The 12,889-nt window shown below is 42.0% G+C and overlaps 2 protein-coding genes across 2 annotated transcripts in view; both read left to right on the forward strand.

Moving 5' to 3' along the window:
* Window positions 1-12,429, forward strand: part of LOC307027747 (uncharacterized protein) — a gene marked incomplete at its 3' end in the record, with an annotated part of 30,198 nt that extends 17,769 nt beyond the window's left edge. The window contains exon 9 of the mRNA XM_079696055.1: window positions 11,548-12,429. Within this exon, the coding sequence (XP_079552181.1) occupies window positions 11,548-12,429 (882 nt within the window). The remainder of the gene's footprint in view (window positions 1-11,547) is intronic.
* On the forward strand, window positions 8,788-10,345 carry LOC307027748 (E3 SUMO-protein ligase ZBED1-like). The gene is made up of 2 exons (XM_079696056.1): window positions 8,788-9,471; window positions 9,731-10,345. The coding sequence occupies exons 1-2, from the start codon at window positions 9,060-9,062 to the stop codon at window positions 10,123-10,125; spliced, it is 807 nt and encodes a 268-aa protein (XP_079552182.1). The 5' UTR covers window positions 8,788-9,059; the 3' UTR covers window positions 10,126-10,345.
* Window positions 12,430-12,889: the final 460 nt, after the last annotated feature.

Genomic DNA, 12,889 nt, shown 5'->3' on the forward strand with positions numbered 1-12,889 from the left:
AGCTTGTATAGCTAATCATCACGCCCCTAATGAAGGCTTTAAATGCTTCCCATCTTAGGCCTGCACTAGTCTGATCTGTGTTCATACAAAAATAATTATCAATATTATCACCAAGAAATGCTACAAATGTTGGGTCTTGTAACCATTTGGTTTGGAGGCGCCACCTAGAAGGACACCAAAAAGACCTCGGTATATGGAGGGTTAATGAGATGGGTGCATGATCGGACAATACTATGCTGTCATAACTGCATTCATTCACATGTGATAATAAGGCCATGGAGATCAGAAAGTAGTCAATACGTGATGACTTCTTATAAGTACCTGAATAACATGAGAAATGTTGTTTTGTAGGATGTAGCTTTCTCCAGACTTCAATTAAATTAAGATCGTTTATGGATTGAAGCAGGACCTTTCTAGCTTGCGGATGAGAAACATCAATGCCTGAGGAGCGATCCTTCTCTGGGTCCAGCACACAGTTATAGTCTCCGCCTATTATATATTGTCCAGGAGTAGAGGGATACAGTAAGAAATAAATTCCTAAAAAATGCATGATTATCCTCGTTAGGTCCGTAAACATTGACCAGTGTAATTTGAGTCTCTAATATTTTTCCTTGCAAAATAATGTATCTCCCTGCCGGGTCAATTATTTCATGGCTAAGTCTGAACGGGATTGATTTGTGGACCAAAATAATAACCCCTCTGGCCTGCGAGTTAAATGGGGCTGCAAAGACTTGTCCAGGCCATCTTTTTTTTTAACTTTAGTAATATCAGTTAAATGGGACTCTTGAATAAAAACGATCTGTGATTTTAGAAGTCTAATTCTGCCTAATACCTGTTTTAGCTTAACAAGCTTATTCAATCCTCTCACATTCCAGGATGTGATCTTTATGTCTGTTTTACCTGCCATTTAGTGTGGAGTGAATTGTATAGTGTAACACCATAGACCCGCAGAGTTGTTCAGAGTCCACCCAGTGGAGCCAGAGGGGTGGAGATCGGGGAAGCGTTGGAAATGGGGGAGAACCAGAGCATCACGGGAGACAGTGGGATAGATTCTCCTCCTCGGTGAGTTCCTCTCTTGTTCATATCAGCTGTAATAAGATGGTGTGATATCATGTTTGCATTTCATTGTGACCTACTTTGAGTCTGGGGGTATCTTTTCCAAAGCATTGAACTATATGAAGAGAAAAAAGGATAAAAACCAGTAAGAAAATGCTCCTTACCCCTTAGCCCAGAGACACATTGTTTTTTTCTAGTTTTCACAGCTTAGCCTAAAGACTTAACCTCTCTAACTGTAAGCCCACACCAGACTATCCCACGGCATACTAGAGGAGCTTTAGTGACAGGCAAAATAAACACTGTACTGAGGTTAGTTCACCTCTGGGTTACATGTCTGTGGTTGGCCTTCCTCCCAATTTGTGTTTTTTCCTTTAAAGTAAGCTGAACAAACACCTTGTGTCTTTTTTGATAATAGAGTGTAATTGCAGTAAGGCACTTAAAATGTGTTTAATCAAAGAGGAACTTCTCGACATTGAACTCACTGTGCACCCCGGTGTGTGGGTGGACAGATGGGGGGCATGAACACGTCAACTTGGTACAAATGGTATATTTATAGAAAATCTCAACCTCATGCCTTTCTTTTCCCCCCTGCAGGACCCGTGTCAGTTTGGCCTCCAGCAACACTGTCATTCTGGAGGGTCTGAAGAGAAGAGGCTTTTTACAAAACTTGGAGAAACTCCAATCCAAGAGCAGCGCCATTCGCTCGCAGAGCTCACTGCTGCAGCTGACTCCTGTCATGAACGTATAGCAGACCTGAGTCCTCTGTCGTAGTTTTGTGTGGGAGCTAATGGATTTCTGGGTTCAGTATGAAAAGGCCTAAACCAAGCTTGACTCTCCAGTTCTATGCAGGCAGCTGCTTGGTCAGAAAACATTTCCAAAAATGAAAGTTTGCAATTTGTTGCCTACCTTCACATATAAATACCTTCTAAAACAGGGCTCTGTGTACAAATGTAAGTATATATATTTATTTTTGTAAATAATTTTAAAGGTAATATGCTATGATTTATTCATTTACAAACTACCTTGTGTATGTCCGGTTAATTTCATGGTTTATGATAGCCTTTTCTTGTGATACAAATGTACAGTTTCCATTCTCTACACATTGGTTAAAATGTCTATAACAGAAATAGCATTTTCTAGCATTTACTTATTTCTTTGATCATGTAGCAAGTTACTACAAATAAAAATGTATGTCAACCAAGGTGTATTTTTGTCCTATTATTGTTTGTAAAACAACCTGTTCTATTAATAGAAGAATAAAATGAGAGATGTATACCTTGGGCCTGAGAACTGCACTGCAAGAAATAATAAAACATATTATGCAAATAGACTGAGAAAAAACCAATAGATAACACATTCACAGCAATAAGAACAAGTAATGCACAAGGCTCAAAACACAATGGAAACTGTCGGGTATCTTGGACATGCTGCAATGTATGTAGCATAAGTTAATGAAGATGGGAAATCACGTCCCGTACTTCCCTTATTTGAACATGATCATAATCATGATTCTGATATCTGCTGTTAGCCCAGCATTTCCTTCTGTCTCATTATTAAGCAAGAACAGGGTTAGTTTGAATCCGACCTCGCTCCCTAGAGGGTGCTGTTAAAAATATGTTGTACTGAAATGGTCTAAATTCACCTACAGGCAGATTTCAGGAGCATGACACGTGAAGTGAGAGGGTTTTTAAGTGATTTTGTGTGAAAATGTACTATTTCGAGGCCTTTTGTGTTCAACCTCTTGTCTTTACAAAATTCAAAAGTGTGAAGGAAGAGCTGCAGTTTAGTTTCTAAACCAGGCTTGAACAAGTGGTTGTTAGTTTAGTTGCTAGCAAAAAATCCAGTTGAAGTATCTTGTCACATTCTCTTCAGGGTTGGTTTTCACCATTTAAAAGGGAGAACATATGTAGAGGGATACAAAAATGCTTTGATGGAAAAGTTTTCTGTTTATGTTCTCTCAATGCCGAACATGTCTTAGACTGGTGCATTTTAATGAAATAAAACATGGAGTCAACCAACCCCCCCCGAAAAACAGTACATAACTTTTAAGCAGAACAGAATCAGCATCGGTAGAGTAAGGTCCCTCCTTTCCTACCCAACTTCCTTAAGCGATTGTAAATTAGGATGGATTCTTTTTGAGGGCTTCAAATTAAAGAAAAATAAATGACCACCAACCTGTCCTCTTTAATATCTGAATGCTGAACTTATTGTGAAACTGGTGAAAAACAAAATGTTTTATTTATGTTCACTTCATTGACCTCTCAGGGCCAATATATATTTTCTTATTATGGTCAAAATTAACTTCAGAAAGCATTATTGTTGTTACAGCTCTGGAAAATATTAAGAGACCACTGCAGCATTATCAGTTTCTCTGGTTTGACTATATAGGAATGTGTAAAATGAATGTATTTTTATTTTATTCTATAAACTACTGATTACATTTCTCTGTGTTGGAATGCAGACACAGAAATGGAATGGCTGCCATACATGTGTAGATTGAGATTTAATAAATATTTAGAGTGGTCTCTTCATTTTTTTCAGAGCTGTATAGCATTTGTTTTGTTTTACCCAGTTCAAGAACGTTCTGATTAACAACTCTTAATAACATCAATTTATTATAATCTATTTGTTGGTAGGAGATCTTTGAAGATTTGCATAGCTTCAGACATATCAAGGTGCCATCTCTAGTGTAAATATTCAGTGATGGTGAGCAGACATGGTTCTTCCCCCAGAGGTCTGATTGGCTCTTCTTTCTCAAGGTTATTATGATGGTGGATCTTAACCGTGTCTCCCTCAATGGGCAACTTAAGTCTGTCCTCCAGCTGTGAAGGAATGTAAACCATTGTGGTGTACGGGAAGGCAGTAAGCTTCCTGACATTATGTTGATGTTTTCACACTTTTCCCAAGAGCATCCACACACAGATCAATGCACACCTTCGGCTGCACTGATTGGTTCAGTTGGTCAAATTCCCATTGAAGAGTTGGGGAATGTTCAGGGTCCTAAAACATTCCAAAATAAACGCACGGCTGCCTGCTCAAAGTCTGGAGTTTCCCAATTGAACAATTCTTACTGGTCTTGGTCTTACAAAACATTTGAGACGGTGGTGACACCAAGTGGACCAATTTAGGTAGTGCATTAAGAGTAAATGGTTTACTCCATCTGTAAATGACCTACTTTAGCCATCTCTAGGCTGGGTCAAATGCAGTCTAAATTCACTGTGTGCTGTGCAACATTAGAGACTGATTTGAAAGTAAAATAACCCACAAAGTATTACCACTGGTCGTATTTTCTTCTGTTTTGTGTGCATGATTATACAAATGAAACATGACCCTAATGATTTATGAATGACTTTTATTTAGCCATGAGGTTAAATACATCTCCCATTTCCAAACTGTACTCCATTGATTAAAGCCACAAGAGTCAACAACCTTTATTTATCCATATATGTGCCACTCAGAAATTGGGAAGAGATGTTACACGATTTGCCATTAGGAGAAGCCTATATGGATCATTTACCATTTTTCTCTCAACAATGAGGCCATTGACAAAAATAAAGGGGAAATAAAAGACAATATGGTCGTAACAGTGTAAACACATGGTAATATACATGAAAGCAAAACAAAAGCAATAGGTATCAGTGACATCAAATTAAAAAGGGTAAGTTAGTATGAATAAGAACAAAAGACTCCTGAAAACCCTGAAACTTTTTTCAAATAACAGCTCGGCACACATTTCTACATAGCATGCAATAAGGAACCTATCTAACACAAGGAAGAAATCTATGCTACAGTGTGAAGCACAAATGATAACTAGTCACACTAGTCACCTAAACACATATATAAAAGAAAATCAGTATTTACATTGGATTGTGGATGTTTGTTACACATGGGATATGGTGGTGAAAAAGAAATGACAATTGAAATTGAGAAATGTTTTTTGTTCGCCAAATTGTGTTGGTAGCCTTGGATAAAGATGCAGCTGAAAAGTGCATGTGCCCACCTACATAAACCCAATTCTCATCACAAAGACCAACAGATGGAGGCATATTTCCCCCAGGTAATAATTATTTTAGATCACCAAATCACATTTCTTTTTTTAATTTTAAAAGTGTTCAAAAGAGGTCCTGAAGTGAAGCACAATCACTAACAAGAATAGAGGCTCCTTCACAATCTCTTATTATACCCTTTGCATACTGAGCGCAAAGTCCCGTGTTCTGCTCTGAATTACAGGAACACAAGTGTTCAGGTGTGAAACGGACCGTGTAGCCACTCCACTTCAAAGCAGGCATGACCACCGTTGTCTCTATAAGTTGGCCTGACATTTGGTGTGGTGATGTCAATGATGGGACCATTAGTAGAACAGAAACAGAGGGGGGAGATGGGGGTTTTACTCTCGCATGGGACAGCTTGTGAGGGCGGGAGAGGGTGCTCACTGGTCTACATGGATCCTCTGATGTCTGGAAAGGGAAGATGAATGGTTAAAGCCTTTTCTACAGTGGGAGCACCTGTATGATTTTTCAACGGACAGGCTGCGCTGTTTTGGGAAGACTTTTTTGGGGAATCCCTTCCCTGTGGGGATGGTGTTGTACTGCTGCGGCGGCGATTGTGGTGGCTGGGGCTGTTGCTGCTGCTGCTGTTGTTTGGTCTCCAAGTGAACTCTCTGGTGCCTGGCGAGGGAGGAGGAATGATTGAAGCCCTTATCACAGTGATGGCACATGTAGGGCTTGTCTCCCTGCTGGTCCACCCTCTGCTTTGGGGGAGTCCCGTAGGACAGGGTTTTCCCAGGCTGAGGTGGAGAAAACACTGGATTCTGCAGATGGGTCTTGTGGTGGCGAGCGAGAGAGGAGGAATGTTTGAAGCCTTTGTTGCAATGTCCGCAGGTGTAGGGCTTCCCTCCGGCATGGACTTGCTGGTGCTTCTCCAGATGGCGTTTGCAGACAAAACTCTTCCTGCACATTAGGCCTGGGCGGTATGACGGTATTACGGTATACCAGGGTATTTCGAAATACCGTCGGTATGATTTTCAATACCGTGACGTCACAGACTGTGCGCCAAATCACAGATGCGTTTCATTCTATTACACTGACACGGAGTTTTGATAGGGACGACATTGGTTGTAATGCACAGCACGCGCCAGCAGAGGGCAGGGGAGGGCAGTCCGTCTTTCCCGCTCTCAGAGCTCAGCACAGAGCTGAGCTGAGCAAGATGGCGGCAGCATTTGCCGGCCCCGAACTCGGAGACATGGTGAAAAAGAAAAATGCCTCTGCGCCTGTTTGGGACTATTTTGCTTTTACTCCCAATGAAAAAGGTGAGCCAGTCAACCCCGACGAAGCTGTGTGTACTATTTGCCATAAGACAGTTGCAGCAAAAGAGAGTAACACGTCAAACCTCCATTCACACCTCAAAGTGCATCACCCAATAACTGCTGGGAAACTGAAGACATCCTCAAAGAGCAACGTTACCGCAGCCAAGTCCACGAGTCAACCAACCATATCGGGTGCTTTTGCTAAATCAACAAAGTCCAAAAAAGATAGCCAAAAATGGAAAACGTGCACGGAGGCAGTAACAAGATATATAGCAAAATATATGGTATCCTTTCGTACCGTAGAGAAAAGTGCTTTCCGTGATATGGTCAAAACGTTGGATCCTCAATATGAATTGCCCGGAAGAAAATATTTCTCTCAAAAAGCCATACCCAGCCTGCACAATAAAGTTCGGGAAGAAGTTAAAATCGCTTGTGATGGAGGCCAGCAACTATGCTTTAACAACCGATATGTGGTCATCACAAAACATGGTACCCTACATGTCTTTCACAGCGCACTTCATAACATCTGACTGGGAACTGGGATCAAAATGCCTTCAAACCAGCTTTTCCCCAGAAAACCATACAGCCGATAACATCAGTGAAGCCCTCCGCGATGCACTCACAGATTGGGGTTTAGATGCCAATAAACTGTCGGCAATAACCACCGACAACGCAGCAAATATCGCAGCTGCAATAACGAAAAACCTGAAGTGGCCGTGGCTTAATTGTTTTGGGCACAACCTTAACCTGGCCGTAACAAATGCACTGGCAGACCAGAAACATAAGACTGAGAGGGCATTTGGAGTATGCCAAACCATCATAGCCGCCTTCTCCCACAGCTGGCCACGAAAGAGGGAACTAAAAAAAAAGCAGCAAGAGTTGGGACTACCTGAGCATAGTCTCATAACGGTAAACTTGGCAAATCATTATTCTATCCAAATTATAGGCTATCCTGTCCTTTGCTTAGGTTAGGTTAATAAGGATATGTAATGTTTGTGGTGCACAATAATGAAGAGATGGTGGTTTTATATCAGAACGTCAGAGTCCTGCATCGGGTCGGGTACCCGCGGGTACCCGACGGGTGACCCGCGAAAACAGTGAATCGCGGGTGGTATTCTTTCAACAAAAAATATTCGGGTTCGGGTCCGGGTAAAACAAAGAAGATGCGGGTCGGATCGCGGGTGTTGCATAAGAAAAATATAAAAATGATAATTTAATGTAATGTTTAAACCCTATGACCTTTCCCCCGCGGGCCCGCGCATCATCATAACATATGCGCCGCCAATCTGCTGCTGAGCGCGCCACATTCAAAATGACTGAGCCGGTGAAGGCGAAGCTCTTCAGCGGAGAATACAGTATTGCCGAAAACTCTTCATCAAGAGCAAAATCCATTGTCTGGGAGGCTTTTGGACTCATCCTAGATGGAGAACACAACCAGGTCGCTGGGTTCGCTGCTTGCAAGAAGTGCAAAAAAGTGTTGGCCTATGATAGCCGCAAGCTAGGTTCTTCATCATTGAAAAAACATATGGAGTCGAGCTGCGCTGCCAATGCCACAGGTACAAGACCAATCAATCAATACTTCACCAATAACCGTGATCTTAAAGCACCCAAAAGGGAAGACAAGGAGACGGTGTCCAAATTAGCAGTACAATTTGTCTGCAGTGATGTTAGATCATTCGAAACGGTGTGTGGCGATGGTTTCACTGGATTAGCACAGGGATTGATTGACATTGGTGCGCGGGCTGGCCGTGTCGATGCAATGCAGCTGTTACCAGATCCGACAACAATATCTCGCAGAGTGACAAAATATGCAAGTAAGTAAGTAAGTAAAAGTTTATTTCTAAAGCACCCCTCCCAGCACGAATGCACAGAGTGCTGTACAAAATATAGCAGTCAAAACAATTAGGCCAATATGGCACTAAGGCATAATAATAACAAAGCATAACATGACAGGAAAATAGAATAAAAACTTAAAAACAATATACAAACATGAAACCAAGTGCAAGAGGACCAGTGATCGACAGTGACAGGACAGTGACGTGATGAACGGCCTAAGACTGCTCAAACGCCTGCTTAAATAAGTGCGTCTTTAGGTGTCCCTTGAACAGGTTGAGGGAGGGAGCCGATCTCAGGACCGGGGTAAGTGCGTTCAGACAGTGCAGAAGACATACGCCAAAGCATAATTCCTGAGCTGAGAGAACAGATGAGTGAGTACAATGGAGCAGTCACTTTAGACATGTGGACCGATGATTATCGGAAAATAAGCTACCTTTGTCACACAATAGATTACATCAATAGCAAGTGGGAGCTAGTCGAAAGGGTGCTTTCTACGTCGGAATGGGATAGCACCTTGCGTAAAACGTCTGATAATATCAAACCAGCAATAATCCAAGCCCTGCGGAGATACAACATTGAGGATTTCTTCACCAAACTGGTGTATGTGACAGATAGGGGTTCAAACATAGTGGCAGCCCTTCGCTCCGTCACAAGACTGAGCTGTGCTGCACACATCCTTAACACCGTGCTTTACACTACGATCGGGAAACCAAGCCAAGAAGATGCGTTCGGAGAGGAAGTGACTACGCTTGTCACGGGGGCAAAGTCACTCGTAACTTACTTTAAGCAAACGAGTCTCCAGAATCGCCTTAAAAAGACGTTAAAAGCATCAGTGGAAACACGCTGGAACTCAGTCCACACAATGCTCGAGTCGATCAGCTGTCAATATGAGGACGTTCGTGCACTGCTGTTGGAAAGGGGGGAAGAGGGTCGTCTGAACGACTTGAGCGAAGACACTTTGAATGCAATGGTGATGTTTCTTCAGAGATTCAAGGAGGCTACTAAGGCACTGGAGGCATCCAAAACTCCAACCCTTCACCTCACCGCTGTGTGGCTTGATCGCCTCAAACGCCACCTGCAACCATCCTCCACTGACAACCTGACATTCTCCTCTCTAAAGGCAAAATGTCTCACAATTCTGGTTGAAAAGTACGAGATACACCTCCTGCACAAACTGGCCATGTTTTTGCACCCAAAGCTGAAAAGTCTGAAGCTGCTTGTGGAGGAACATTCGATGGAAACAGTGCACAACGAAGTGCGGCGCCTTGTGAACGGTAAGGCTGAAGGAAAAAAGAAAAAAGTGATTTCATAGTTTATTTCATACTGTATTAAAATTAAATTGAGGTAGGATTGGAAAAAAGTTACTATCCTAACGTTACAGTATAGCCCACTGTTACTGTATTGTATGCTTATTCGCCTGCTTGTCTGTTTTCATCATTTAAAATATGAAATGTAAAATATTAGGAAATCTATTTGTAAAGTTTATAAAATTGCATATGCTTAATCTTGCGCCCTCTATTCGCACCTCTCTAGACATAAAAGAGAGGCGTGCATCGCCCACACAACGTGTTGCCACTGTCAGTTCAGCACCGCCCGAGAAGAGAGCTAGACAATCGGAGGGATTATCCGACGTCGAGGATTCCTCTTCCAGCGATGAGTGCACTCAGGATGAAGTGAGCGCATACATCGACTTCAAGTCACCGAAGGAGGAGAATTTCGATGTTCTCAGCTGGTGGAAGGAGCATGCAACCAGGTTTCCAAATGTGGCACACATTGCTCGTTCGATTCTTTCCATTCCAGCTTCAAGCGCCGCGAGTGAGCGAGATTTTTCCACGGCTGGATTTGTGGTCTCAGAAAGGAGAAGCCAATTGAAACCAGGGACAGTTGATGACATTCTTTTTCTGCATAGTAATCTAAAGAAACACTGAGTTGTGAGATGAACATGGCGTTAGCCAGCCTGTCTGTAAAAGTCTGTTAAAAAAAAAAGTGTGTTATATGGAATATATGTTGTTTTATATGTACGTTTTATATGTTTTATATGTACGTATATATTTCGTATATTATATAATAATACAGACTCTGTAAAAGGTTATACGTCTGTTAAAAAAAAGTGTGTTAGGTCTACTATATGTCTGTTGTTTTGGCATTAGCCAGCTTGACTGTTCTAAACCATTTAAAAGTGTCCTTGTTGCAATTGCACTGGTTTCAGTTGGCTTCAATTTGTTTTTAAATCGTCAGCCATAATGATTGTAACATTAAACCAAATAAATGCACGTGATTGTTGCATAACAATATGATAACGTTCCGTTTTTAATAAGTCACGTTTTCTGGGAGGGGCGGAGGACCATCTAATTAATACATGAATATAATTAAATGGAATGAACGGCATTGTATTTCCTGGATTAGGCTGCCTTCGTTTTAAAGTATACTATCCAAATTTCACATATGAAATGGCCAACAATTATCACTTTAAACGTCGTAGGTTAGGCTACTTGATTATTATTATTATTATTATTATTATTATTATTATTATTATGTAGCCTAATTATTAACATCCCACGTTTTTTGAGCCAAATACGCAACTGCGTGTATTCATAATTGCATGATTCTCTGCATCATAAGCAGCTCGAATACATCGTCCAGCTGAACATTTATGGGAAACGCAACAAATGAATAGTTTATTTTCAGTAAGTGTTACTGGACACAGTGGACAGCTCCTCAAAGTCCTACAGCTTGTATTTAAGGCAGCGCAGCGCTCTCTCGGGAGCTCCATTTCCCTTTAATCGTGCTCATGTGAATTCTGTAAATTCTTTCACTGCTCATATATATATATATATATATATATATATATATATATATATATATATATATATATATATATATATATATATATATATAGGCCTATGCGGGTTCGGGTCGGGTTGCGGATCTTGTGCCGACGGGTCGGGTCGGGTTGCGGAACTAATTGGCAATATGTGCGGGTAGCGGGGCGGGTTCGGTATTGCACGTCGCGGGTGCGGGGCGGGAGCGGGTCTTGAAAATCAGACCCGTGCAGGACTCTGCAGAACGTTTACTGAGTGTAGTTCAAGGTCACATTACACAACACAACTGTCAACTGTCAAACCTGCTCGTAACCTAGGCTACTGCCTGTGACGTGATGGCGTCACTGCCTAGTACAGTAGTTTGGATTACTACAGGATACACCTCTAATTATTAGTTATTAATAATTATAATTTATAGTTTACATGCTTGCTTGCTGTAACTATGCATGCTTCTGTTATTAGCTTATATTATCAGGCTATTATTATTATTATTTTAGGCCATTATTAATACTATATTTCCATGTGCAGGACTGCCCTACTCGCTGGGGTTCGAAACAAAAAATGATTAGTCGGATCATTGAGCAAGCTCGAGCCATTCGACAGGTGCTGGCAGATGACAGACGGGCATCAATCCACCTGACATGGCAAGACGTTGATGTCCTTAAAGCGGTCAACGAGGGACTAGAACCAGTGAGCACATTCACAGATGCGCTGTCGGGTGATGCGTATGTGACCAGCTCATCCATCCTCCCCATTCTCCAACTCCTAAAGGAGGACATTCTGGCTCCATCGGAAAGTGATGTGGAGTTAACCGCTCAGCTGAAGTCGGGGATGTTGGCAAAGCTGGAGGCCAAATATGCCAATGACTCAAAAACTGCTCAAAAACTGCTGCGAAACTGCACCTTTGTAGACCCCCGCTACCGTGAATATTACAGCAATTTGGATGAGACAAAAAGGGAGATTGAGACGGAGATGATAGTGCTGGGAAGGCAGACGAGTCAAGTTAAAATCAGAGTGGAGGAAGGAGAGAGCACGTTTGCGCAACAAGATGCGGGAGAAGAGCAGCCGGCCAAGAAGAAGAAAGCAACGCTGGCCAGTCTGCTGGCAAGGAGAGCGGTTGCAGCGAGACCAGTCCTCACTGTAGTGGAGCGAGCACACGCAGAGCTGGTTGTGTACACACAGGAGGACGCAATCGATACGGGGGAAAACCCGCTTCAGTGGTGGAAAGTAAATGAGACACGCTTCCCGTTGCTTTCCATGGTGGCCCGCAAATACCTCTGCATATGTGCGTCAAGTGCAGCGTCTGAGCGTATTTTCAGCACCGCAGGGAACACGGTGACACCACAACGCGCACAAATAAAGCCAGACAAAGTTAATATGCTTGTCTTTTTAGCAAGGAACCTAGATTGAGGTCCGCGAGATAGATGCGCCAAATGTGAATTTGATTTGCCTTTTCATATTCGGCTACAACCCATATGCCTGCTTGTAGGCTTACATTTTTTGTTATTCAGCCTTTTTATCAGGCGGCGGCCGACGGGCCAAGTTAAGCTGTCCTCATAGCCTAAATTATTTCCAGCCTAGTTTATTCCCCTTATTTTCATTCTCCGTTGAGAACTTTTATGCCATTGATTTATTGTTTTTAATATTAGGCTACAAACCGCCCTATTTATAGGCTAAGGGGATTTCATTTTTAATTAGGGCCTAAGTTTAAGTTATTCAGCCTTTTTATTTGTATAATTAGGCGGGCCCTATTTTTCTATCTTGCTTGTTCAGCCAAAAGTGCCATTTGTACTATTTTGCCCTTATTAATAGGCAAGTAATTTTCATTCTCCGTTGAGAACATTTGAACATGTGTTTGCACGTGTGTAAA

Source organism: Notothenia rossii (assembly GCF_949606895.1).
Source record: "Notothenia rossii genome assembly, contig: scaffold_339, whole genome shotgun sequence".
Taxonomy (NCBI): domain Eukaryota; kingdom Metazoa; phylum Chordata; class Actinopteri; order Perciformes; family Nototheniidae; genus Notothenia; species Notothenia rossii.

What these genes read in the sequence shown, in the direction of transcription:
- LOC307027748 (XM_079696056.1), top strand. Translation starts at nt 9,060, where the DNA reads ATGCTCGAGTCGATCAGCTGTCAATATGAGGACGTTCGTGCACTGCTG. An exon ending in AGTGCGGCGCCTTGTGAACG is followed by an intron (nt 9,472 to 9,730) that starts GTAAGGCTGAAG and finishes GCACCTCTCTAG; the next exon opens with ACATAAAAGAGAGGCGTGCA.